The 24,668-nt window shown below is 47.4% G+C and overlaps 2 protein-coding genes across 4 annotated transcripts in view; both read right to left on the bottom strand.

Annotated features, from left to right (window-relative positions):
- The window catches only part of FGF18 (fibroblast growth factor 18), a 73,765-nt gene extending 63,098 nt beyond the window's left edge, over positions 1-10,667 (bottom strand). The window contains exons 1-3 of one of the 3 annotated variants that reach the window (XM_068205435.1): positions 2,749-10,667; positions 2,011-2,282; positions 1,708-1,744 (exon numbers count right to left, since the gene is read on the bottom strand). In XM_068205435.1, the coding sequence (XP_068061536.1) occupies positions 1,708-1,744; positions 2,011-2,042 (69 nt within the window). In that variant the 5' untranslated portion in view covers positions 2,043-2,282; positions 2,749-10,667. Of the gene's footprint in view, positions 1-1,707; positions 1,745-2,010 lie in introns of all 3 variants that reach the window. The other 2 variants (XM_068205434.1, XM_068205437.1) reach the window with 2 other exon arrangements.
- Positions 10,668-12,133: 1,466 nt separating this feature from the next.
- NPM1 (nucleophosmin 1) lies at positions 12,134-24,003 on the bottom strand. The gene is made up of 11 exons (XM_068205438.1): positions 23,852-24,003; positions 23,070-23,149; positions 20,163-20,282; positions 19,307-19,400; positions 18,482-18,585; positions 17,945-18,006; positions 17,443-17,497; positions 16,389-16,478; positions 15,461-15,562; positions 13,445-13,519; positions 12,134-12,481 (listed from the first exon to the last, which is right to left on the bottom strand). The coding sequence occupies exons 1-11, from the start codon at positions 23,913-23,915 to the stop codon at positions 12,443-12,445; spliced, it is 885 nt and encodes a 294-aa protein (XP_068061539.1). The 5' UTR covers positions 23,916-24,003; the 3' UTR covers positions 12,134-12,442.
- Between the last annotated feature and the right edge of the window lie 665 nt (positions 24,004-24,668).

Below are 24,668 nucleotides of genomic sequence, written 5' to 3'. Positions count from 1 at the left end.
TATGACTAATCTAATGTTTTGGCTCCCCACACCAATTGCCGAAGGAGCTCTGCTCTGCGTGTGACACCCAAAGAGCTCCACCGCCCCTCCAGCCGCAGCCAGGACACCTCCGCAGAGCCCAGTGCAGCCATCCCACCTCACAGCCCCCAAAACGCTGCAAAATCAGCACAAAAGGTAGCAAGTATGGTTCTAATAGCACCAGAGCACAGAGCTTTCTTCTTTTTTTCCTTTTTTTTTTATTATTTTATTGCTTTGGAAGCCTGCAAGCTCCAACTGTATAAATGCCAATAACTTTGTTTTAAGGCTGCTGAAGTAAGAGATCAGATTTTAGCAAGTGCTTTCCAGGCAGCCAGCCAAACTTTTTCTGATTCACTAAAAGCACCGAAGGGAGAGGGAGAGGAAGGGGGCTGGAGGGCTGATTAACTTCAGTTACCGCACAAGCGCAAAAAAACCTCTCCCCGCTGCAAAGGGTTCCGGCACTGCGAGCCCTGCGCAGCCTGTGATTCCTCGGGCTGAAAAAAACACGCACCAGAGAAACAGAGCAAACACCTCCCAACCGCAGCGTAATTTACAGCTGCGGATCCTCTCCTGCTGAGGAGGCTGCTCCACCAGGGAAGGCTCCGCTGGTGTCGGGTTCGAGCTGCAGTTTTTGGAGGGGATGAGGAAAAAAATATGATCGGGCATTTTTTGGATGGATGGGAGAGCAGGGGATGGGGCTGGTTGGGCTTTTAGCTTGGCCAGAGGGATGGAGCCCCCTCCAAGGCTCTGCTCACCCAGGACCATCCCCTGCTGCAGTTGGGGATCTGGAGAGGGTGAGCAGGTGCAATCCCAGCCAAAGCACAACTCAGGGCCAGGGGTGGCACAAGTGTCCCCCAGCTCCGGTGGGAAGGTGGCTGGAGCCACCGAAGAGTCACCTGCTCTGCCCGGTCCCACACGTGGGTCTGCTCCAGGATGTCCAGCTAAAATCCCTGCGGCAGTGGGGTGCGTGGCCACGGGGGCAACTGCCATCCCCATCCCGCGGGCACCTGGGCTGCAGAGCCTCACTCAGGGTGTTCCTCCAACGGCCTCATTCCTGCCGAGACAGGATCAAAGGCTGGAGCTGACTTGGACGGCGTTCTACTGAATAATGGGGAGGGAGCACGCAGCCTCCTTCTCTTGGCTAGGAAAACTTGTGTTTTTCAAAGCATCGGGTTTTGGGAGTGAGTTACCGAAGAGGGGAAGAGGAAAAAAAAAAAAAAAAAAAAAAAAAAAAAAAAAAAAGAGAGAGAGAGAGAGAGAGGGGGGTGAAAAAATAAGAAAGGGAAAAAGGGAAAGAAGGGCGACCAGGAGAGCGCCTGCTCTTCCAAGGCAAGTGCATCAATCAACATTGTGCAAGGAGAGTCCAGCACTCCCTCTCACATCATTAGCCAGGCTAATGCACTCCAGAGGATGCCGCTACGGCAGGCTACCGGCGCACCGGCTGCACCCCTGCCCGTACCGGCGGCCGAGCACAACGGGGCACGGAACGGGAGCTGAGCACAGGGGAAGCCCCGGTCCAGGGCAAGTGACACTCCAGCATCTGGTGCGGGGCTCGGTTTAATATAGCTATAAAAACTAGAGGGAAACAAGTGAAAGCCCCAGCCAAACCTGCCTGGCACTCGAGGTCAGCACGCCGCCTTTGTTTCTATTTTACAACCAAAAGCGAGAGAGGACAGAAAAGACACGTACCTGTACCTGAAAGCACAGCAGCAGGAAATGTAAACATCTGGAGAGGAGAAAAAAAAAAGCAACAAAAGATCAAATGATGTGGTAGAATGATTAAAGTTGATTTTTGTTTTGTTTGGGTTTTTTCTTTGTTTTTGTTTGTAATTTTTTAAAGGGCTCAGAGCGATGCTCTGCTTATAAAAAGGCTCAGGTCCCCATTACCACCTGGCTGCAAGGAAAATGCAACCGGAGCCTCCAGAATGAAAGTTAAAAAAATTATATTTTTTTAATTAAAAAAAATATTTAGAAATATGCCATAATCCTTACAGGCAAGTGCAGGCTGAGAGCAGTGAATACATCGCTGGGCGAGGAGGGGGTTGGCCGGCGGCTGGTCGCTAGCGGAGCGCAGTCCCCCGCCGCCGCGCTGACATGGGAGCGATCCGGCCGGCGAGCTCCGATCCGCGCCGCGCCGCTCCGCGCCGCTCCGCGCCGCCGGGAAGTTGTGGTACCGCCCGCTCTGCCTCCGCCGACTGACTCGTCAGGCATCAGCTCTCCTCTCCCCCTGTCTCTCCTCCTCCTCCTCCTCTCCCTCTCTCCGCCTTTGGGGGGATGAAGGTGCTTATTGTCAGTAACTTCCGATCATCAGCAAGTGCCCCCCCGCGTCCCCCCGGGCCGGGCCAGCCCCGCTGGGCGGATGGAGCCTCTCGGCCGCCGCCGCGCCCCGCTCCGGGCTCCGCTCCGCACCCCGCGCCGCGCTGCGTGCTCCGGGCGGGCGGCATAGCGATGCGCGGGGCGCAGAGCGGGAGGCGGGACCCGCCCGGGCGGACCCGGGGCTGGCACCGCCTGCGCGGAGGGGGCACCGCCCGGCCGCGGGCAGCGCCGCCCGGGGAAGCGTTTTCTACAGAGTAAGTGAGGGAGGGGGTCGGGCTCCCCCGAGCCCTCCCAGGCCCGACAGAGCGGGCGGCGCCGCTCGCCCGGGACGCGAGGGGCTCGGAACCCCCGGCACAGCGGCCGCTGCCCCGTTCCACCGACACGTGTGGCCGCGGCTGCCCGGTGCGCCCTTACCTCCGAAGGGGCAGGAGCGCGTCCCGTGCCCGCCGAGCCGCGGGCGGGCGGCAGTGGGGCCCGGCAGCCCCGGAGCGGCCCCTCGCGGGCCGGGACGGCCGCAGCCGCCCGGTCCATGGGCCCGGCACCGCTCCCCGGCGGGACGCGGACGGCAGGGTCGGAGCGCCGGGCTGCCGGCGCTGCCTCCGCCGCTCCGCACGGCTCGCCTGCCCTCCAGCGGCCGCTTCGCCGCCCCGCACCGCCCGCAGCCCCGGGGAAAGCCCAGAGGCTTCCTCCGCCTCAGCTTTGGGGAGTTTTTTTGGTTTGTTTGGGGGTTTGCTTTAGGTTAAGAAAAAAAATTCGCACGCTGATAGCGTGTGGTAACTCTTTCCTCTTGTCTGAAAGCTCGTTTATAGCAGACAAGATGCCAGGAACCGTTAACCTCCACACATAGCCGAAGTCTCCAAAGAGCACCCAACATCACTTAACACCTTATTAAGTGAGAACATAACCATAGCTCAGAACTCTGAGCTTTCCAAATTCTCCACTCAAATAACAGCGTGCATCAGTGCAGCGTGTTGGGCCCAGCTGCTCCCACCTCTGCAGGAACCGAGGTGCTTGCTCCCCCAGCACTCTCAGCCACAAATCCAGCAACATTTTTAATCCCTGGAGTTCATCACTGGGGAGCCTTCAGGTATCAAGTCACAGGGTTTTTCGGCCCATAGTTGCAGGCCCAAGAGGCACCAAAAACATTAAGTTTTAAAACAGTGATCAAAGCAAGTCCTTATAAAACTTCCAGCACTAACACATGTCTGTGATGTATCTAACAGACTTCACACTTCTGGTCTTATGGATCTGCAAATTTAAAAAAGAAAACAAAAACCCAAACTGCTGACAATTGCTGATGTCACCAACATCAGAGGCCCCATGCATCCCTGTCCTGGCAGTCCCACGGCACCTTGCCACAGCTGAAAGCTGTTTTCACACATGGCCAAGAACATTAGACACCATCCTGAGCCCTACAAGTTGAGCTCACCGAGATGCCTACACTGGAACGATTCAGAAATTGGGGACTCACAAGATCACAGTATTTAGCTTAGATGTGAAAATATTCCATAGATCCCTGCTCATCACCAGTACCTCATTTTGTGGAAGCAGTTTGGGTGGCAGAAGCCCAGCCTGTGCCATCTTACACTAGTAGGTGCTGCTCAGCCCCACAGGAAAGGTACCTACAGCACAGGGTCATGCCCAGCACCAGCCCCTCACCTTGCTAAGTCCAGTATCTGCTGCCCAATGCACACAGTTGTTCTGCAAAGCCAGAGGCAGTAACTCCTCCAAAACCCTCACAGTCACCTGTGGGCATAAATTTTGACTGCTCCTCAGGCTTTTCACCGTGGCAGCTCCATCACCTGCCTCCAAGAAAAAGCTCCTCAGACGGCCACTGATGGCTCTGCCCAACACCCAAGCTGCCCCAGGGCTACTGCACCTGGCTGGAAGCAGAACAGCTCAAAAAGGAATTTGTAAAGCTGCTGCTAACATTTATCACTTTAATCGCCCCAACAGCAGGTAAAATTACAGCAGCTACATCAGAGCTGTGAGCTACGCATGAAAAAACTCATCCCAGGTGATGCTGGCCCAGACCACGCTGAGAAGCCATGTGCTGGCAGCACAGTTGCCCCCACAGCCATGACCCAAAAGGCTTGGATCCACACAGGCCAGGACCTGGACACCTCAAACTGCCGAAACTGCCAGGGCAACACCAGGGGTTGTTTTAAAGGACACATGAGGGTTTTCTTCTTTCAATTATTGTATTTGTAATCACAAAAGTTCTTTTTAAAAATAGATCCATCCTTTGTGCCTCAGTAGTCTGGCAAAACCCCTTAACCTTCAATATCCAAATAGTTACCTGGAGAATAATACCAATATTAGGTGAATCTCAGACTACACTACCAGTCTTGAACAACACAGATGGGGCACAGAATAAATAAGAGGCAGCTCATGCACGTCTCTGAAAAAATAGAAATATCATTTAGCAGCATGCTGTTATGAATATATATGAGCATGTGTGTATATGTATATATCTCTAATATTAAAAGCTCCACACCCAAACCTGTTGCTCCACTGCTGAAGGCTCCTGTGTGATCAGATTCCCAGCACAAATCCAGCCAGAACAGCTGATGCCCACTGGAAAAGCTTTAAGGCTGTTTATTTTTCTTACAGCATGCTCAGGGTGTGAAGGCTGGCGCAGCACGTTCCTGAGAGCCTGATGTCCTCAACACTTTATAAACCAAGGCAAGGCCAGGTAGGAGCGTGCACTGCAGGACACCCTAGGAGCTCCTGGGGTTACTGCCTTCCACTCACCCTTGCAAATGCCTGAATTAAGGCTGTGGCCTACAGTCCCTCGGTGGCTTACTGGATTAGTGACCGCCCTTCAGCAGCTCAAATCAAAGCCTGAGCAGCCTGACCTTTCACTTGCGGGGCAGTGAAGATGCCCCCAGTGAAATGAGCTTCCCTTGCCCTGCTCCGCTGGTCCACATCCCATGAGGAGTGGGCGTTTCATAGAGCATGGAGCCCATTCAGTGGGGCCAAGGACTTAGGGCATGCTTGAATGGGAAGCCTTCCTACCCCAGATACCCCTTTGGAATGTAAAAGAGAAGCCAGCAGGAATGGCCAGGATTTGGCCCCACTACATTTGGCACACCAAGATTTAAATTAAAATTAAAAACCTGGGCTGATGTTGTACAAAGATCAAGTTCACCCTACATCCCAGCCCTGCTGCCAGGTAGCAAATCTGTGTGTGGTTTGCTCCTGTTATCTGCATCTCCAGCCTTGTGTTGTTCCTATAAGCAAACATTTCCTTACTGAAAATCCAGCTGAAGAGGTTTTCTGAATTTGAAAGCCTTGGTAAAAGGAAAGACAACTTTCAGACTGACTGGGGTGCATGTTCTGTCTTCATCCAGTTTACACACAGAAAGACAACTTCATCCCAAGGTAAGGAACGCTTCTGCCACATAGTCTGGACACTCAGGGAAGGAGGGAATGCTTTGCAGTCGCTGCCATTTGACAGAAGAGTCACCTCAAAATGACTCTGAACCGTCCAGGAGGACAGGACTTCAGCCACAGCTCCACCACATTCAGGCATTCAAGCTAAAGGGCCGACCAGTGGGGGTGGGTTCAACACGCTGCTCTCCTGGGTATCCAGCCCCTCTCCAGTGCCCAGGTCCCCTTAGCCAGAGCCTGCCCCCACACTGTGTCCCCCAGCCTGGCCACCCTGCTCCAGTGACTGGCACAGGGTGGACACACATGGGCTTTCCTTGATCCCAGTGCCCAGGAGCACTGCAGCTCCCCTCTGAAAGCATGTGACAGCTGCTAGAATGCTTTTGAAGGGAGGCAAGAACAGGCCAACCTCTGCAGACAACCCCACACAAACCAGCGAGAAATTCCACTTTTCAGCCTTTGCACTGCATTAAATCCTAGGGCTTGGCTCCTTGGATTTATACTCCTCTATGGTTTCAAAAAAAAAAATATCACAAGCTGTTAAGCTTCAAAACTTAATATTTCCTTAACTTAGAGCTTTTCAGCTCAACAGCTCTTAAACATAAACCTCTTTGACTGAAGTCTTCGGAATTAAGCGGTCTCCAGCAAGTCACCATCTCCAGCCCTGTCTGTAGGATGACCGATCCCTCCCCACACCACCACCCTGGGCTCCTGCCCTCTGCACCAGCTGCGGGCTCAGGGCAGGACCTCACACAACGTGCATGACCACCCATGTCCCCACAGCTGGCAGTGACACTGCAGGAGCAGTTCAGGGCTGAGGCAGGCACTGACTGGTGACATCACAGACCTCTCAATGCCCTGTGTCACTGTCCCCAGTGGTGACACAAGTGAATGAGCGACCCTGGCAGAACTCAGGGTGGGCTGTGAGACAGGGCAGTTTCTGAAAACAATGCAGGAAAACCTATGTTTCTACTAATCTTTTTGCAGAGGAACTGTAGCCACACTTTGCATCAGAGCAAGAATTCAGAAAACATCATATGGGTGGATTTACACAAAAAAGTATTGGAAAATGCCATTTTTCTGGAAAATCAATGTCACAGGTTAGTAAAGAGACATCTCTGGAAGTCCCATTCTCCTGGGGCACGCACAAACAAACAAGGAGCTCTCCTACAAGCAGAGCTCCACCCACTTGGAGGTACAGCAGCAGGGCTTTTATCAGCATTCTCCACCATGGCCACAATGAGGACACCAGCCACAGCTAGGCTCTCAGGGACACTGCCAAGCAACCCAGAAAGGGACAGATTCATGCAGGAGCATCGTGTTTGCAACGGCATCTAAGCTTTTCCTAGAGATCAGGGAAACGCTGTGCTGCTCTAACAGCAGTGGCTAGGGAAGACTAGAGGAGGAACTGAAAAGGATCAGAAGACTGAAAAGTCTGAAGAGCAGTGGAGGACTAAGCAAGAAGGTTGCGGCAAGATGTAGAACTAGGAAGGAGTTGGAAAGGACTATTTAGAACCACGAAGCCAGAAGGAACAAGTAGAAGCATCTCTCCTAATTCAAGACCCTAAAAATGAAGCCAAGACCCCCCCAGTCTCCCTGTCCTGTGCTCTCTGGAGATCACAAGGACTGGCTGGGTGCCCTGCACTGTAGTGGTCCAATTACATGTTATTGCCCTTAGCTACAGTCATTTAGTTAATATCTATTTTTCATGTAGAAAATTGTAAGAAAAGGCTTGAAAGTATGGGATAAATATTTAAGAAACAGGGAAGAATGTCCTAAACACCAGAGGTAGCCTTATTGTTAAATTGAAAGCTTTACTCATTAGCTGTTGCTGTGCACTGTTGTTGGTGTCCTCACACACATTTACACCCAGGGAACAGCTTTACACCACTCGAAGCAGTGCCCAGATAACATTCACTGCCTCAAAATAGCACTGTAAGGGCTGCTAGGAGCCTTTTATCAAGGACATTCCTGGGAAAATAGCACAATTACAAGCTTTGGGACAAATGTAAGGAGCAGTGGGAAAAGTTTCATGAACAGGCACAGATAAAGGTGGCTGCAGTGGTGAAATGCCAAATACCTCAACGGATACATTTTCAACTCTCCCTGCAATTATTACTCATTAAAAAAAAAACAAAAACAAACAAACAAAAAAAAAACCAAAACCAATGTAAAACCTATGGCTTCATTTGAAAACAGGCAAGATAAACTGCATTCTCTTAAATACAGTAAATCAACAGAATTGGATGGGGCTCAGCAGGCTTCAGGCCGCAGGAATTGGTTGAGTAAGACTCCAGGACCCTTCTAAAAAAATTGCCTTCAATTAAAACAAAGACTGTTTCTAGTACCAGCGTCAAGTAATCACTTGAGGTGAATCAGGCACATCAACACTGAGTGGCCTAGCTCTGTTCCCTCTCTTTGCCATTTGCATTACAAGCAGGGTGGTGGTCATGCCCTTGTCCTGGACAGGGCTCTGGGCAGCAGCACACGGCGCTGGCATGGCCAGCTCAGTGAGGGTGGGCACTGTCAGAGGTGCCCTGCTGAGCATCCCTCCCAGGGTCTTCACTTTTCCCATTCTCACTTTTGACCCTTGGCCACCTTTTCCCCCCTTCTTTTATTCATTGCCCTTTCTTGCTTGTTTTCTCCCAGGATCCTTTTCCCATAGAGGCTCTTATGGCTTGGTCAGGGAGAGGTGACAGAAGCCAGAAGTGGTGGAAGAAGTTTTTGAAGAAAGGAGAAGAGCAAAAGTCATCTTCATACAACTGGATGCAGGCCATACATTTGGTCCCTACAGCACACGTCTTAATTAACATTTGATATATTTGATTTATTTACTTGGTCCCAATTAGGCACTGCTTAAAATCCATTTATGTAAGACAATCCAAAGGCCAGTCACTGAAGAGCTGATCCAACATAACACAGAATTGTTCCCAAAAGTGTCCAAGCAGGTAAACCAGCGAGCAGCCAGGAGGGTATTCCCTGTGCTACCTGCAAATGGGAGGACAAGTCAGGCCCCTTCAGGCACACTTTTCCTGCACCCCATCACACACACTCACTGTGTTCACATTGAGAACCAGGCTCAGACAAAGCAATCCTTAATAAATACCAGATCACAAAACCTCCAAACCTCACTCAACACAATCAATTGCACTTGCTGTTGCTTGCCAGAACCTACTGCCCACTAGCCAAGGGCAGGAATAAAGGCGCTGTGCTCCATCCAACACTGAGCTCCAAACCACCCCATTCTTTTGCAGCTTTTTCTGATGTTTCTAAGTAGGATCCAGTCTTCAACATCCTTCTGGGAAAACAGTGAGGAGAATAAGGATCTAGGTGCTGGTTCCACAGAGAAGGAAGGAAAAGTTGAGAGAGTTTGGCTGCTAGTCAGTAATGGCACATGCAAAAGAGACAGGACATGGCTTGGGGTATCTGGGTAGGAGCATGAACTTAGCCCCTGAGGGACTGTCTGGGTGGCAAGGAGCCCAGAACCACCACCCATCCTGGCCCTGTTTTCCATTACCTCAGCCCACACACACTCCCACCCTCCTGCCAGCCATGGTTGAGTTGCTTCTCTCCAAAGGCTGCAAGAATTGCTGAGCACAGGCAAAGAGCCTCGCACTCATCACAGCCCCTGAACTCTGAAAATCCACTCAGGCAGGTTTGCTGGATCACAGGAGCAAAGAGAACCCCAGGACAGACCTAAGGCAGCCACAAACACTTCTCTTGAACAGCCCTAGGAATGAGGCACAGACTGAGAGCTCCTAACAGGATGGTGTCCTTCAGTTATCTCCTCTTCTGAATTGAGATGGCAAGAGACACCAGAGACTTGGAGACAAAAGAGATCCATATGGAGCAGCTCTATCTGCAGCCAACATAGCACGGTTGCACACACCCACTCAGCTGGGTGGCCTCCCCTTTGTCCCACACAGGGGGACACCAGCTACCTGTTCAGCGTAGTGAATGAAACACTTGCAGAAGGAAAGGAAATATGAAAAAAGCCGGAGCAGACAGGATCTGCAACAGGAAATGCAGCAGTAGGGGAAATTCACGTACAAAGGAAAGGTGAAGGCACCGCTACCTGGACAGGCCTTTCATCATCCTGTAAAGAAGTTGTTTTCCCATCAGTGTTAAGAAATAGCAATGCATTTGGCTGCAGAGTACCACGCTCTCAAATAAGCCATCCTCAAGGACCAGCATCACACAGAGGCTTAGAACCCTCAACACAGCTATCAAAACACTACGGGGCTTTGTTGTCATCATTACCATGGCAAGAACATGTTTCAACTCTGCATAAAGTCAAAAGCAGTACTTCAAAAACCTACATCTGGCATTTGTCTTTTCTCTTCAACAGGTATTTTCACATCTGAATTTATTTTAAAATCAAACTTTGAGGCTCTGTTCAAAGTGAAAGAACTGGCAGCTGCACGTGAACATCCAAGAGGATACAGCTGCATCCAGAGTCATCAGATAGCCAGTCCCAAAAGGAGCCAGGGTTTGGAGATGTGACCAGCACAACAGCAGAGGTAGGGAAAAGGCCCCTAAGTGACCTTAGGCAGGGCAGTGACCACCATAAACTCACTACTCAATAAACTGGCAGAGAATGGTGCAAGACCTAACCAGGGCCAAGTGAAATTATTTTTATGCCATGAGTGTGCCTCAAAGATGCCTCATGAGGTTCAACAGCAGCCTGACAATGACTTGACCTACATTACACCGCAGCACCAGCACAGCAATGATTTCCTTCAGAGCTGCCCATACAGCCTCTGCCTTCCCCCGCAATGCTTGTGCAGAGCATGGCTGCACCCCAGACCTGCTTTGGTCAGTCACCTACAGACAGACAACACCCTGGCTTTTCTTAAAACTTCAGTAATCAGAGTATTTTACTGGCTAGTAATTTCTTGCTGAAATTACCGTACAATTTTCACTTCTTTCAGCCAAAATTGAGGGCAATTTTGCTTAAATAACCCTGTCTCTGCCATTAGCTCCATTTCACCAGGGAAATCTGCTCTCACTGTGAATATGACATCATCTATTGACATAACCCCACCAAAACAGGCATTTCAAGCCGTTATACTCTGCCATTTCACATGCTGCAATTATACTCAAGCTTAAACGAATCTTTGACACAAGACTCGCACCGTTTTGCTTGTCTACCATGCACCTCCCTTGGCTTTGTTTTCCCAAAAAGGACTATTCTTTCTGGAGACTTGCACTTTCCATTGCACCCAGCATCTCAAAAATGAACTAAGGGTTTTGTAACAGCAAACATAAAAAAACAAATTCAGTGGTAATTTTACAAACCAAATTGTGTCTTACCTAAACAAATTGTAAAGAATGCTCAGTAGAACAGACCCCATGCCTAATCAGCACAACCTAGTGCGTGCTCACGTGTTCAGCAAAGCCACCTGCTGCAGGACCCAAGTGTCCAAGTCCTTCAAGTGGGGAAAACTCAACCTGCTTTACTCAGGGGGTTTCCTGCTGTGAGAACACAAGTAAATAGTGTTAATTCACAAACACAGCAAGGATTAAAGCAGAGTTTGACAGTTACAACTGTTTGAATGTTTTCTGAGTATTCTCCCAGTCTCCATTACTGCAATTGCTGGACACAAGATGGAACGGTCATGCATTGGAAGTGACAGCGTAGAGCCAGGAGCCTTGAGGAGACTCATCTTCAAGGCAGACATCCATGCTTCCCTTCACCTGAAAGCCCTTACAACCATTGGTGTTCTTACGTCATGTAACAGTGGTCCAAAGTATTAACTCTGGCTCTGAGCATCATGTGTAGGCCAGAGGACTTACGAGGACTTCCTGCTCATCTAAGCTTTTGGATTTGTTGGAGATCAGTCTCAGCACTCACAGGAATTTATCCACAGGCTGTGAACTCACTCAGTGAGTTCTCTAGGTACACCCTACAGCATTCAAGCTAATTCTTCTCTCCACAAAATCCTCACAGGAGTCATTATGTGAGGCAGCCTCAGACTCCGCAGCTCCTCAGAGGAGCAGCACAGGCAGTGAATCTCAGATCAAAAGTATTGCATTTTACAAGCAGAGTTCCAGGCCCTATAAACGCAGTAGTTAAGAGAGAAACCATAAACCAAAGCGCAATGAAGCGGGTCAGAAACTGAGATGCAGGAAGGGCTGTTTTAGGCAATTATATAATTAGTGGTCACTTTCAGACAAGAATAAAGCCCAGCTTGCCACTCTAGTCTTCTTCCCAGTCATCTGCTCAGTAGCTCCAAAGCTCATGGAATTGGAGTTGTTTTTGAAGCTGACAACACATGATAGTTTATGTGTACTTGGTAAAGAGAAGCAACTAAAATACTCAAAGCTAGTTCCTCAGAGAACTTTAAAGCCCAATTATCTCTGGGTTCAGTATGCAGATTCCCCATATCCATAAAAGAAGAAACAATAGTACTTTATTAAAATACTAAATTTTATTTTTTCACATACATTTAGTCTCCCCACCATTTCCATTTGTCTGACCACCACCATGCCTTATCAAAACATTCCATACATACTTAAAATGAAGCTGAGGGTGGAGTCCTGTCTTTAAAAACCAAACAGGCATTTTGGACAACACATTCTTGGCAAGGTAATCTGGATGACATTTATCAGACACAGGAGGGAAAGCTCGTTCAGTATTTGTAAAAAGAACAGCCAAATAATGGTTACAGAAATAAGACTGCAGATTTTAACGAACTGTTTAAACTGTTTTCTTTTCTTACAGAGTCTGTCGCCACTGCCAGAGAGCTTGAATGACCTGGAAGTGTACACAGAAAGTTAGAAATTGAAATCCATTTAAAAAAATTATTTCTAGCTTACTATCACCACTTATTTCATAAAATACTGACAATTATAACAAAAGTACATTCCTTTCAGAGAAAATCAAATCGAAAGCATGACATTGGGTCCTTCTGCTAGAAGATTATTATTCACACTAGGTCACAACAGTAAGAATTCAGTGAAGGTGAGAGGATGGGTGTAAACCAGTGAGGAAAATACTGGCTGAACTCTGCCTACCCTGGCTAAAGCTGCAGCAAGTCCAGTAGCTGAGGCTGACTGCTATTCAACATTCCTTTAGGAACATATCAATTTGTCCATCAGACAAGCTTACACCAAACCACTGAGGGAAGCAGGAAAGCATAACCATTTCTGTCACTGCAAAACTAACTTGATGGAATTTTGTCAGGGAAATCTAAGACACATTTTCAGCTTAGTCTGTGTGAAGTAATAACTAATTCAGAAACTCGCTTCCTGGTATCACCTTTTGGCTTGTGCTCTTTCAAGAGCTGTGTTGATTCTGGGAGAGAATGTGGCCAGAATGCCATAATCTCCATCACAAAACAGCTCCACAGTCCCAGACACCCTCCCCAACAACGGGCTGAACACCAGACTGGCTGAGGTGGCCAAATTCAGCAGCAAGGGAAACCACAGCTCATTTCCTTAGCCAATATGGTGCCAGAAGGAAAATTCTGTGGGTTTAGTAAAGCAAGAGATAATTTACCAACCATATAAAAGCTGGAAAAATGTAATAAAATATTAGCTTTCCCATCTTGGCCAACTAAAACCCTTAAAACCATTCCCATATATTTAACGTGAAATATTGTTTGTAGTTTGCAACCCTTTAAAACAGTCCAAAGCTTGTAAAGATTAAGAAGTGGAAAAGAATCCCTAAGGTTATAGAAGTTTTTGGACTTTATCAAGCTCTGATAAATTCCGTTACCTTCTGGTCCTCCGTCCTGAAGCAATTCTTAACGTAGTTGGCAAATTTGGGCTCCAGCTTAGGAAGGGTAGTACCCTATTTGGAAAAAAAGCAAGCTTTAGGGTCTGCAGGTCATTTAATGCTTTCAATAAATAACCTATGATGCTGAAAACCCTTTGCAATACATGGAGTTTTAACTCACCTGGCAAATTCCCACACTAGAGTGCTTTAAACCATTTTAGGAAGCTTGTTTTTCTATCATGCCCACTTATTTCTCACAGAAGCAGCTACATACTGAATTGCTGTCCAAGATTCTTTGCTTATGCTGAAGAGCACAGCAGCGTTCACCACTTAAAATCATGTTGTTTAGTCAACAGTCCCAAGCTACTCAGATAAATTAGAATTAATTCTGTATTTATGCACTCTTACTACAACACACAACCTGAGACCACCCTTCACAGGCAGGTTTTTAGCTTCAGGTCTCTAAAGCAAAACATGAACTTTACCTCCCACCTATCCTTTAAAATTCACTAATACACTACTCATTAATACACAACTTCTATTAATTCAAAGAATTGTTCTAGAAACATTTCCTTGTAATCCCTGGAATTGTCTTTGCACATGCTCAAATGTACAAGACAGATTCAGTTAATACATCATAGATATAGGATTAACATCGTGTCTCCTAGTATCTCCAGGAAAAAATAATACAGCACGCTATTTTAGGAGACATTGATTTCCTTTAACATGTCCCAAAAGAAATACTTTCCATTTTCTCAGGTCAATCAGTTGAAATATCCCATGCCAATTAGGACAGCACACTCAGCTCCTCCCTGCTAGACAGCATTTCCCAATAGAAGAAGCACTCTTCAGCACCAGATAATGTATTTTAAAGCTCTTTTTGCCAGTTATCTGCTCTGCATGTTTCCCTCTGCACATGTCTACTGTGAGCAGCTCAGCCACTTGTGCTCACACTGCAGAAGTACCACTCATAGCTCCTGAGTCATTCCTAACACCACAGCAGCATCCAGGAGTTATTGTGATCCACCAGGATGGGCCCATCCATCACGTCAGGCTCACAGTCCAGGGCTGTGCATTTCCATCCCCATCACAGCCTGTCACTGATCATTCTGCATCCACCCTGTATTTAAACATTGCTGGTCTCATTTGCATTCCTGAAACAAAGCAGCCCCAAAGCACTAATGATCCAAGCAGAAGATGATCTTAATTCTTTAGCTGACTGCCCTCACTCCCATCTGCTTTGAGCACAGGGGCAACTCAGAACACCGCCCTTGCTGGCACACGCACTTTAACCCTGGCTCAGGAGGAAAAGAATCACCTGCTACACCCAACCAGCCTACAAGTGGATTTTCTATTTTATACCTTAAATAGCTGCTAAGAACACTACTGACATGTGTGACCACCACGTGCTGGTCAAACCCGGTAACAACCAAAGCAATTGACTGCCCTGACACCTTAAAAGGGTGAAGCATGCACTGAAGGGAGACTCAACCCCAGATCCCTCCAGAAAACAAATGTTTTTAGGTCTGTAGCAATGCATCAATTCACACAAGTATCTATCTCCCTCTTCTGGAAGTTACTGAGCCTTACAAGCATCAGGATACTGCTTCAAGACCAAGGCATTCCAACCACGTGATGAACTCACTCCACTTTAGTAACTCGAAGTGTATATGCACTATTTAAGTCATCTTTACAATAAATATCACCTAAGGGTTGGTTTTTTTGGTTGTTTTTTTTTTTTTTTTTTTTTTTTTTTAATTTGAACAGAGACACATCATAAAGAAATACCAAATTGCTCATCAGCACTACTGGAGAAATATAAAGTGGATTTGTTTCTCATGAGTAGAAGCTTTTTTCCCCAAATGTGTTTTCATTTCTCTGAGCTTCAACATCAACACACAGGTGTAGTAACAGCACAGGAAACAGCAACATCGTAACCATTTCTTGACACATCAAATTCTTCTCATCTGCAGACTTCTAAAGGAAGGCTGAGAAACCTTATTTCCAAAAACTCACCTTATCTACAGATGCTTGCATTTTTGCTTTTATCTCCTCTAATGACAGAGGGACTTTTGGTGTTTTTGGAGTTAGAGTTTTATCCTTCTTGGAATCTGGAGTCTGAAAATGATTCATTTTATTAGTAACTTGAAAAAAAAATACAGAGAATATAAGATAAATTTTATAAAACTAGCTATCACACTGGATAGTCCATATAGTTTTCAGAAAGTCACAAAACCTAAATTTATGCTTCCCACACATTCCTTAGAAGCATGAAAAGTAATGATTTTCCAATCTACAGTTATTATAGTTAGCATAACTGGTATCTTATGCTTCAGGGCAGGTGCCTCCACAGCTGGCTGAAGAGAAATGAAACAAAAAATAGCCAAAATATTTAGTGATTCAGAGTTTACTCCACATCTACAGCCAGATTAGGTCATGCTTTAAAAGGCACACCTGCAGTGCTTCTCAGATGCTGTCCTGCCATGGATCCCATGCTCATTTCTTTATGAACCTTCCTGACATCATGTCTGAGCACATGCAGCAAAGAGAAGCTGCACAAGGCATCAGGACACAGTCACACAGCATTAACAAGGAAACTGCCAGTCCTGCAGTGGGTCATCATCACGAGAGCGCCGTGGCAGCAGCAGCCTCCCGCGTTCTCCAGTAGCAACACACTTGGCAGTCACCCTCTTGTACAAGGTGCTGCACAAGAACAATAGATTTAGTGTTTCAGATTTCAGATCCTGACTGTTGTAGGTACATACTGATCATTGAAGAGTTTCAGAGAGAACATGAAGCAGTGAACAGTGTCTTTAACATGCTTCATATCAAGATCTAAAAATCTAATTTGAATATTAGTATGCTGTTTGAAGTTCCCATTAGGCAAGAAAACTAGCTTTCCTACTAGAATAAACCTTTGTTTTACTCAGTTATTTTCACTCACTTTTGATTTAGATGCTGGTGTGGATGGCTTAGAGTCTTTACCATTCTGCTTTGCTTTCTGCATATTTTTTCCTGCAACCTCACGAACAGGCTGAAAAGCAAGCACACACATTTATCTGTCGAATGAACTGCAAGTAAACTCAAGATAGCATGTTACAGGAACCCGAAGGAAAACCTCTTGGTGCAGCACAGTAACACACCCAAGAACAAGTTCTGTTACCTCATCCAGTGCCACCTATTTTCTGTAACACAATCATTACCTCATTTGGCATTACATCCAGAAATATCGTCTGGGATGTGCATGGGACGTAACACCATACACGTTATCTACGACACAGTCTCTAAAATTCCTATATAAATCAAGGGACCATTTTGTTCAGTCACCCTAGATCATATCAGATGGCAGGAATCTGTGTTTCAGACTGTTTTCACCAGGCCACCGTGCACTATCACCCATGGCAGTTCAGCAGAGACAGAGCAGCACATGCTGAAGTAAAAACATTAAATATCTGTTTTTAAACAGCAGGTATGAACACAAACATTCAAGCCGAAGTTCCCAAGTGTGAGAACAAGAAAATGCCTCCTCCTTCTCCCGGGGCAGCTGCCCTGCTGTGCGCTTACAGCCCCACCAGATGGCCCTCGAGGGCCGAGGGACCGGCACCTTCCCAGAGGCTGGCACATTTACAGCCTTTTGCACCTGAAGTCGCTGAAAGCTCCTTTCCACAGCATGCAGGACTGGAACTGCAAAGCACAACCCCCTTTGAGCAGGATTTCATTTGCTGCTCAACAGCCATCCAGGCCCACACCAGTCTGACAGCTGCATCCCTGTGCTGGTAAGACCCAGTCACTCCTTTGCAGCCAAGGAAATAAAACATGGACTGGATGGGTGCACATTCACATTGAAGTGTTCTCACATCCTATTACAATTTCTTTACACAGACTGAGCTAAACCTAGCACATCTCCCATTCACACATTCCAGAGAGCTGTGCTAAAACTCATTGATTTAGGGGACTACCTGCCCAACTACTATCGTATCACAGTATTAGCCACTTACTTTCTTTGTTGGTGCTTTAATTTCTTCCTCATCATCCTCCAAGTCATCCTCATCACTACAATTAAAAAGGAAGTCACTCACCAGAACTCAAGAGCCACATTAGGAATTGATCTTCCCCCTCCCTCCCAATAAAATGTTTTATTCATGAAGGAAGCAATCTTTCCAAGTTTACTTTATACCTTAACACATGGCTAAGTGCTAGGGCAAGCACTACCTTTAAAGCAGTTAAATGCACTCCCTCCTCTTCAACACTGAAGGAATATATCCCTAGGGACTTCCACTACTACTGTTAGAAGTTAATGAGTAACAGGAAGCCCAGTATGACATATCTGAAGAACATTAATTTAGACAGCATTGTAAAGATAAAAAAGACAAGGATGCTGCCTTTTCCCTAGCCAAGATACAGGAGCTTTTTCACTCAGCATCCAATTATGTCGCACAATTCATGTTCTGAAAGTTAGCCCTGTATTTGAAAATACATTAGCAAAACAGGAATACATACTCATCATCGTCATCCTCATCTTCATCATCATCCTCATCATCATCTGCTAATTTTGGTTTTTTCTTTAAAAAAAGAAAGTCTGTTAAGTGTTGATACCATTTTGTGGTAATAAAGAGCAACTGCCATACAAAACTGTGGCCTAAGTACAAGGCTACTTTCCATCAATTATGCTAAACCCAGGAAGTTCCAGCTGCCAAGTCCAAAGCTATGGACATGTTCACTGCATATGCTGTGAACATATGAACCCTTCCTCTGAAGTCCAGCACTTCAATTAGCATTTCAACTCTTGCAGTACACTGATGTTTGTATCAGAACCTGCAGTTACTGCAGGAGACAGAATTTCCAAAAGCAGCCACTGTATCTACCCCTTCAGCAAAATTTTGGGGACTTTCTGTACTTTATTTACACTTCTGTAATTTAGTACAAATTAATCCCTTCCCACTTATAATAGCAAGGGATCTAACTGCTTCCTCCTACAGGCAGCACTAATACCAAACTAGAAGAAAATGCTGTGAATGTGACTACAAGTCCATATACCTGGGGTGTTTTAGCTCCTCCTCCACTTGCTGGTCTCTTTGTTGAAGCATTGACAATTTTTGTATCATCTTCCTCCTCATCTGATTCTGGTTCTTCTTCTAATGCTGATAAAGCCAAGGCAAAGTGTAAAAACCTCACCTCATTTAACAATATAAAGCAAGACTGCTAGTAAGAAACAAAAAGCATCACCCACAACTGAGTAAGTTTGGTCAGGCTGAGGTGCTGAATTGACAGCAGGAAGCTTCCCACTAGTGACCTAACCACTGACTAGGGCGTTTTCCAGCTGACTGAAGCAAGTACTACTACAGGGAAACAGAAACCAGGTGAACTACCACCCCACACACTGGGTAGAGCTCTCTTCACACAAAACAGACAATAAAAAGTCAAAAATAATGTTTTCTCCATTCCTAGGGAGACACATTTGAAAACTAGTAGAGAGAAAGATCAAAGACAATTTCTTAAAGGAGAAAATTAGCCCTGGGTTACTTTAGTTAAAAACCAGAACTATTTCATTTCATGGGCAGTCTTCTCACACTCAGCTGATTAGCAGAAAGCCTATAGTGGGACACCAACACCCACTTCTCTAAGGGGAGAAATTAGAACTGAAACTGCAAAGCTGGCAAATGCCCCTCATCCATACAAACCAAGTGGCAAGCAAAGGCATGCATTCCTCTCAACTCCTGCCCTACAGCCACTTCATGCCAAGGATGTGCCTTTAAGGTTCAGAGGGTCAGTACAAGTGAAAACACTACGTGTGGCACCAGCTGCAAATCCTTGAAGTTCTGCTGGTGCTGCCAGGACACAGCAGTGACCAGCCATACATACCTACGAGGTGCTGACCGCTGACGTAAACAGGCCCCGAACCACATTTCAACCTCAACACCACTGGTGGTGTGATCTCGAAGCCACCCAATGAAACCTGCGAGACAAAGCAATGGTATTCAGTCACATATTCCACACAAAGTGTACTCAACAGACACTTCACCCCAGTGGAAACAAGCACCAACAGCTCGAGACTCCATGGCTAAGTCACTCCAAGTTCCCATTCAACAGAGTATTCTGCAAGTGTTAAAGGGTCAACTCAGTGTCAGTAAGCCACATACAGGGGTTTACTACACTTGTTGCATATCCCAGTTAAAGCACACCAAGGCCAGACCAATACACATTTGTTTCTATTCCACTTGGCAGCAATGTCGATTTGAACATTATCTCACTTGCCCCAACATTGCGTAGTTCTACTTGTACACTATCAGCAACTGAGTCAAACTATATTCCAGATAACAGAAATGACAACAAGGTGCCATTTAAACAGAGTAGCAATCATCTTCAGAGTGGCCTCAGAGCTTGGGGCCTGCAGAAAAAACTAATTGTTCCCATCCCAGGTTTAGAGAAAGCAACACAACCGAAAGATGCATATGCCTAGACTTGTCTATATATAGATGCCATGAATAACTACTATTGCTTAAAAACCGTGTAATTTGAACAAGTCAGTTATTTCCACATGACTCAAGTACTCTACTAGGCACAAAAACAATGTTTGTATTTACTACATCTAGTAAAACAGTCACTTCTCTGAACATACTGCTCAGTTTCACTAAAATTCAGTTGACCCAAGCCATTTCTAAATTTCCTCTCACTAGAGACCAAATTTACAGTAGATTCTCTAAGCTTCTGTACTTACTGTAGGCTGCACTGACATTTTCAGAGATGCCAGTACTACTTTAGTAGGGTTGCCTTCATAGTCCAGTGCTTCTGCTTCTACAATGTGTAATTCGTCTTTGGCTGCAGCTCCTAAAGTAACCTGTGAAGTCAAGAACAGGACAGTCTGAGCATCCCAAATATTTTAAAATCTTCTAAACTCCGTTCACTGGAATGAAAATACTCCATTCACTGTTCTGCATCAATTAATACTGAAATTTGCATTTCTGACTAAGAATGATTCCATCAGACTCCATCCCAAGCTGACACCCTGTCTCCACAACACTGAAACTTCCAAGGGGCACCTCCAGGCATGTTCTGGTGACAGTGGAATCAGGTCACTTGCTCATGGATCACTGCACCAAAAAGAGGCAGTGACAAGTTCAGTCAGCTTTACAGCTGGTCCAAGGAGAGAAGTATAAACACATCATCTCCTCTACAGAATCACACCTAAAGCTTTCCCCCTCCTGGCACATGTTATCTGCCAATTGCTTCCCTTTACCACACTGTGCACCTTTTGCTTACTTGACATTCACTGAGGACTCAAGTCTAACCACAGCTTAGTTGAATACAGTGATTAATGCACATGCCTTTTGCTGTAATTCATCTCTGAGTATGAGTCTGGCACTTTCTGAAGTGTTATGATTTTCTAAATTCATAGCTGCAAGGAGACAAGTGACAGACAGCGGCCAGGCCTGAAATTCCAGTTCACTGAACCCTGGGCCTCTCAGACAGGACTAGATGCAGAAGATGTGAAAACCACAAATCCTTCATACTATAACTATTCCAAACAGCAGTGCACAAGGCTCTGTGTTTCCTTTCCTAAACCCCCTTCCAAGAAAGCTTTCCAACCCCACAGGAGATGTAGGTGTGAACACTTCAGGCAGAGGCACAGAAGTTTCCATTCTTCAAGAGCTGAGCTTTAATGAGGCTACAATGGTCCAGGCTTAGGTGTATCAGACTGAAGGCTGGGAAATAGAACACTGGATTCACTACTGGCAAATTTTGTTATTAGCAATTCAAAGAGGTGAAATTGCAGCTCTATCTCACCTCTCAAATGTGTGTCAAAAACACTGAATTGCTCAGCTAGTGGGACCAAAATTTTAGAGCATACCCAGTCATTTGCCTCAGTTTAATACTATAGCACTTTTCATTTATTTCTCGTGTGTTTGGCAAGCATCCATGCACGTGCTTTAATTTCTACATTGGAGGAATGCGCACCAAGTAGGTGATGAAGCAGTGACCACCCCTATTCTTAGCTGCCACTAGCAAGACATTTACAGAAACTCATGGCACTTTTACCTCCTGCATTTATCCACCTTTTTTTCCCTTTTACCCCCTTTTCTTCCCATCTTGCTGTACCTCATGCCCAAGTCCACAACCACATTTATATTTTAACAGACTCCCTAGATAGGCTTTTATCAGGAGCATAGACCAGCCCCTGGGTTTTTGCTGCCTTTACACCTTTTCTTCAAGTCCTTCCTCTACTCAACAGTCTTTTTTGTTTCAACCATGTCCGAGACCTTCCAAGTCTTCAAGTATCTTAAACTTTTCCTAGTTTGCCCTTTGGTATCTTAATCCTATTTCTCCTGTGCTTCATCCCTTTTTATTCTATGAAAAGAGGCTACTGACATAAGACTTAATTCCCACCCCAAGCCTAACAATAAAGTGGTGGTGTGGATTGATCTGCTTCATCCCTCCGTGTACAACATCTGAAGAGATGCTAAAGTTAATTTTGAAAATATAAATAGAAAAGGAACTTTGAGTAAAACAATACAATTTAAGTATCACTAATTTAATTTGCAAAACAAACATTCAGATAAAAAAATCTGCATGTGAACTGGCCCTATACATTGCTATCTTCTTCTATCAAAAGGAATTGTAATTAAGAACAAACTACTCTCTGTCAAGTCCAGGCTGTACTTTCCATAATATACAAGGATTGAAAACACATGACTCACATAACAAACAGAAGTGTTTTAAGTAACACCATGAAGTGTTTGGAGAGACTAATTATGCAAGTGACCTCCAGGAAGCAATTCTGCTGTAGGAATTAGTCCACAATTTTAAGACTTTCTTGCTTCCAGGTATCAAAGCATTTCCTTGCATTTAAATAAACACAGCAATACACCATAAAGATGCTACAACTCTTCAAACTCTTGTCTATTAAGATAGTGCACATTATTGTTCTGTTACCCTAAAAAACACGGTCAGTCCAGAACAAAAGCCTTGAAATACTGTGTCTGACTTATCTGAAATATTGTGTGGCACCAGAAAGCTCCAAGGACCCACCCAAGAACTCCCCAGGAGTCTGTTAGATGAATTATCTGAATGAAAGAAGTGGTTTTCCCAGTTACATCCTTGGAGAGGGCAAACCAAGGACAATAAGTCAAAATATAAACCTCCTGCTCTCTTATTTGGATTTACTCATTATCTGCTTCTGGGAAAGAAAAAGAAATGGTTTTCAAATTCAAGTTTTTAGTAGTCTACAAGAGTGTGCCTATATATGACTCTTACAGGTCTATCTTTCTCCCTGTACTCCTGTAGCATCTGCACTGTTTGCCTTAGGGATGCCACAGTGTATAGCCTAGCATTTAATTCCATTTAGCAGACATTTACTACCCCACTGTAAGTTGATTTTTAACCTTTTCCAGCCTTGCATTTGCTTGCCGTCCACAATGAAATATCAGTGGAGAAACGTTTTCAATACAGAAAATACCTGAAATTACAGAATATGCTCCACTGCCAGTAGGAGATGGCTATTTTTAACAGATTTACATATTATCACCTGAATTATGTTTGGAGAAATAAATGGCAAGTTAAAAAAAATAACAATCACAGCACACCACTACATTTAAAATGCAAAGTGTAAAAATCAAACACTACTTGCCGTTCTTAGAGACAACTGATGTTCGTTTTCTTCATCATCTACTTTAAACTGAAACTCCTTATCCGCTTTAAGCTCGCAGCCTGTAAAACAATTCAATTATGAGCCTACTGTTTTGTTAAAGACGCAAGTATTTGCTAAGCAGTTATTTGGCAGCTTGCTGCTCCCAGGCCTCGTTGCTCGCAGGAACGAGCGGCACACTCCGGGCACGCACGGAGCGGAACACGTGGGGTGAAGAAAACCCCAGGCGAGCGCGGCCTGCCGTCGGCCACGCAGCTCCCCGCGCGGCCCGGTTAAGCCCAGCAGCTTCAAGACCACCCCCGCCCAGCGTCCGCCGCGGTGCCCGGGGCGATGGCACCTCCGTAGCCGCCCGCCGTGGGCGGCCGGGCCTGCCCCGGGGCAGCAAGGCGCGCGCGGCCGCGGCGCTCCACGTGCGCCGCCCCCGGCCGCGCTGCCATGTGCTCCGCGGGCGCTGCTGGGGCGCCGCGTCCTTAGGAACGGCGGGAGACGCCGCGAACAAAGCGCGGACAAAGCGCGGAACAAAGCGGGACGGGCCCCGCCACGTGCGGGACGCGCGGGGAGCCCGCGGGAGCGGCCGCTGCGCGCCCCCGGCCCCGGCACAGGCCCCCCGCCCCCCCCGTTCCTTGCTCGCGGAGGGGCGGCGCTCGGCCGGCACAGGCCGCGGCCCCGCACGGCGCCCGCACGGCGCTCGGCCGCGGGGCCTGCGGGGCCGACGGGGCCAGCGGGCCCCGGGAGAGCGTGGCCGCGGGCGCGGCGAGCGTTACCGAAGAGGAAAGTCTGGGGGCGCAGGGGGCCCATGCTCTCCATGTCCATGGCGCTGTCCTCCATCGCGGGGCCGGGACGCGGCTGGCAGAGAGTGCTGCGCTGCGGGCGGACGCGCACCAAAGGAAGCCGCGTCCCCGCCCACTCGCTGATATAGCCTCGTGTTCTCGCGAGAGCCGCGCGCCGGGCCCGTCCCTCGGTGCCCCGCGCCGCCCCTGCGCGCGCGCGCGCGCGCTGACGGTGGTCGCGCGCGGGGCCGGGCGCGCCGCCAGGGGGCGCCGCGGGGCCGGGGCCGCGTGAGGGGCGCGAGCGCCGCCCGGGCCCGGCGCCGCCGCCACGGAGCCGGGAGCGCGGCCTCCGCCCCGGGGCCGCGTCACCCGTGCGGCAGAGCCGCGGGTGGGGATCGCAGCGTTCCGCTCCGCCGCCGCGCAGCGCGCGGGGACAGCGACGAGGCGCGGCCCCGGCCCCGGGCCTGGCCCGGGGCTTGCAGCCGCACCAGCCCGAGCGGCTCCGCTGGGCGGAGAGCCGTGCTGCAGTGGAACGTGCCCTCCTCGCTCTGCGACGGGAGCAGGCAGCTGCTGTCACCTTTGACTAAAATAATACATGAACGAAAGCGGCTCCCTTCCTGTGCATTACCTGTTAGGATGAGCTCCCATCCCGAGCTCCCGCGCCCTGTGCCAGCGGCTCTGAAGGCCAGGGACAGCAACACTGTGGGAACCTCCTTTTCAGCTGGCGTATGATGGGAGCAAACCACTTTTTAATGTGAAATTGCCACACGGGGAAATCTGTCACAAGAAAGCTAAAAGTTCCAGGGTTATT

The sequence above is a fragment of the Anomalospiza imberbis genome, chromosome 15, assembly GCF_031753505.1.
Source record: "Anomalospiza imberbis isolate Cuckoo-Finch-1a 21T00152 chromosome 15, ASM3175350v1, whole genome shotgun sequence".
Lineage (NCBI taxonomy): Eukaryota > Metazoa > Chordata > Aves > Passeriformes > Viduidae > Anomalospiza > Anomalospiza imberbis.
The sequence above is the reverse complement of the archived record's forward strand: the minus strand, read 5'-3'. Positions and strand labels throughout refer to the sequence as shown.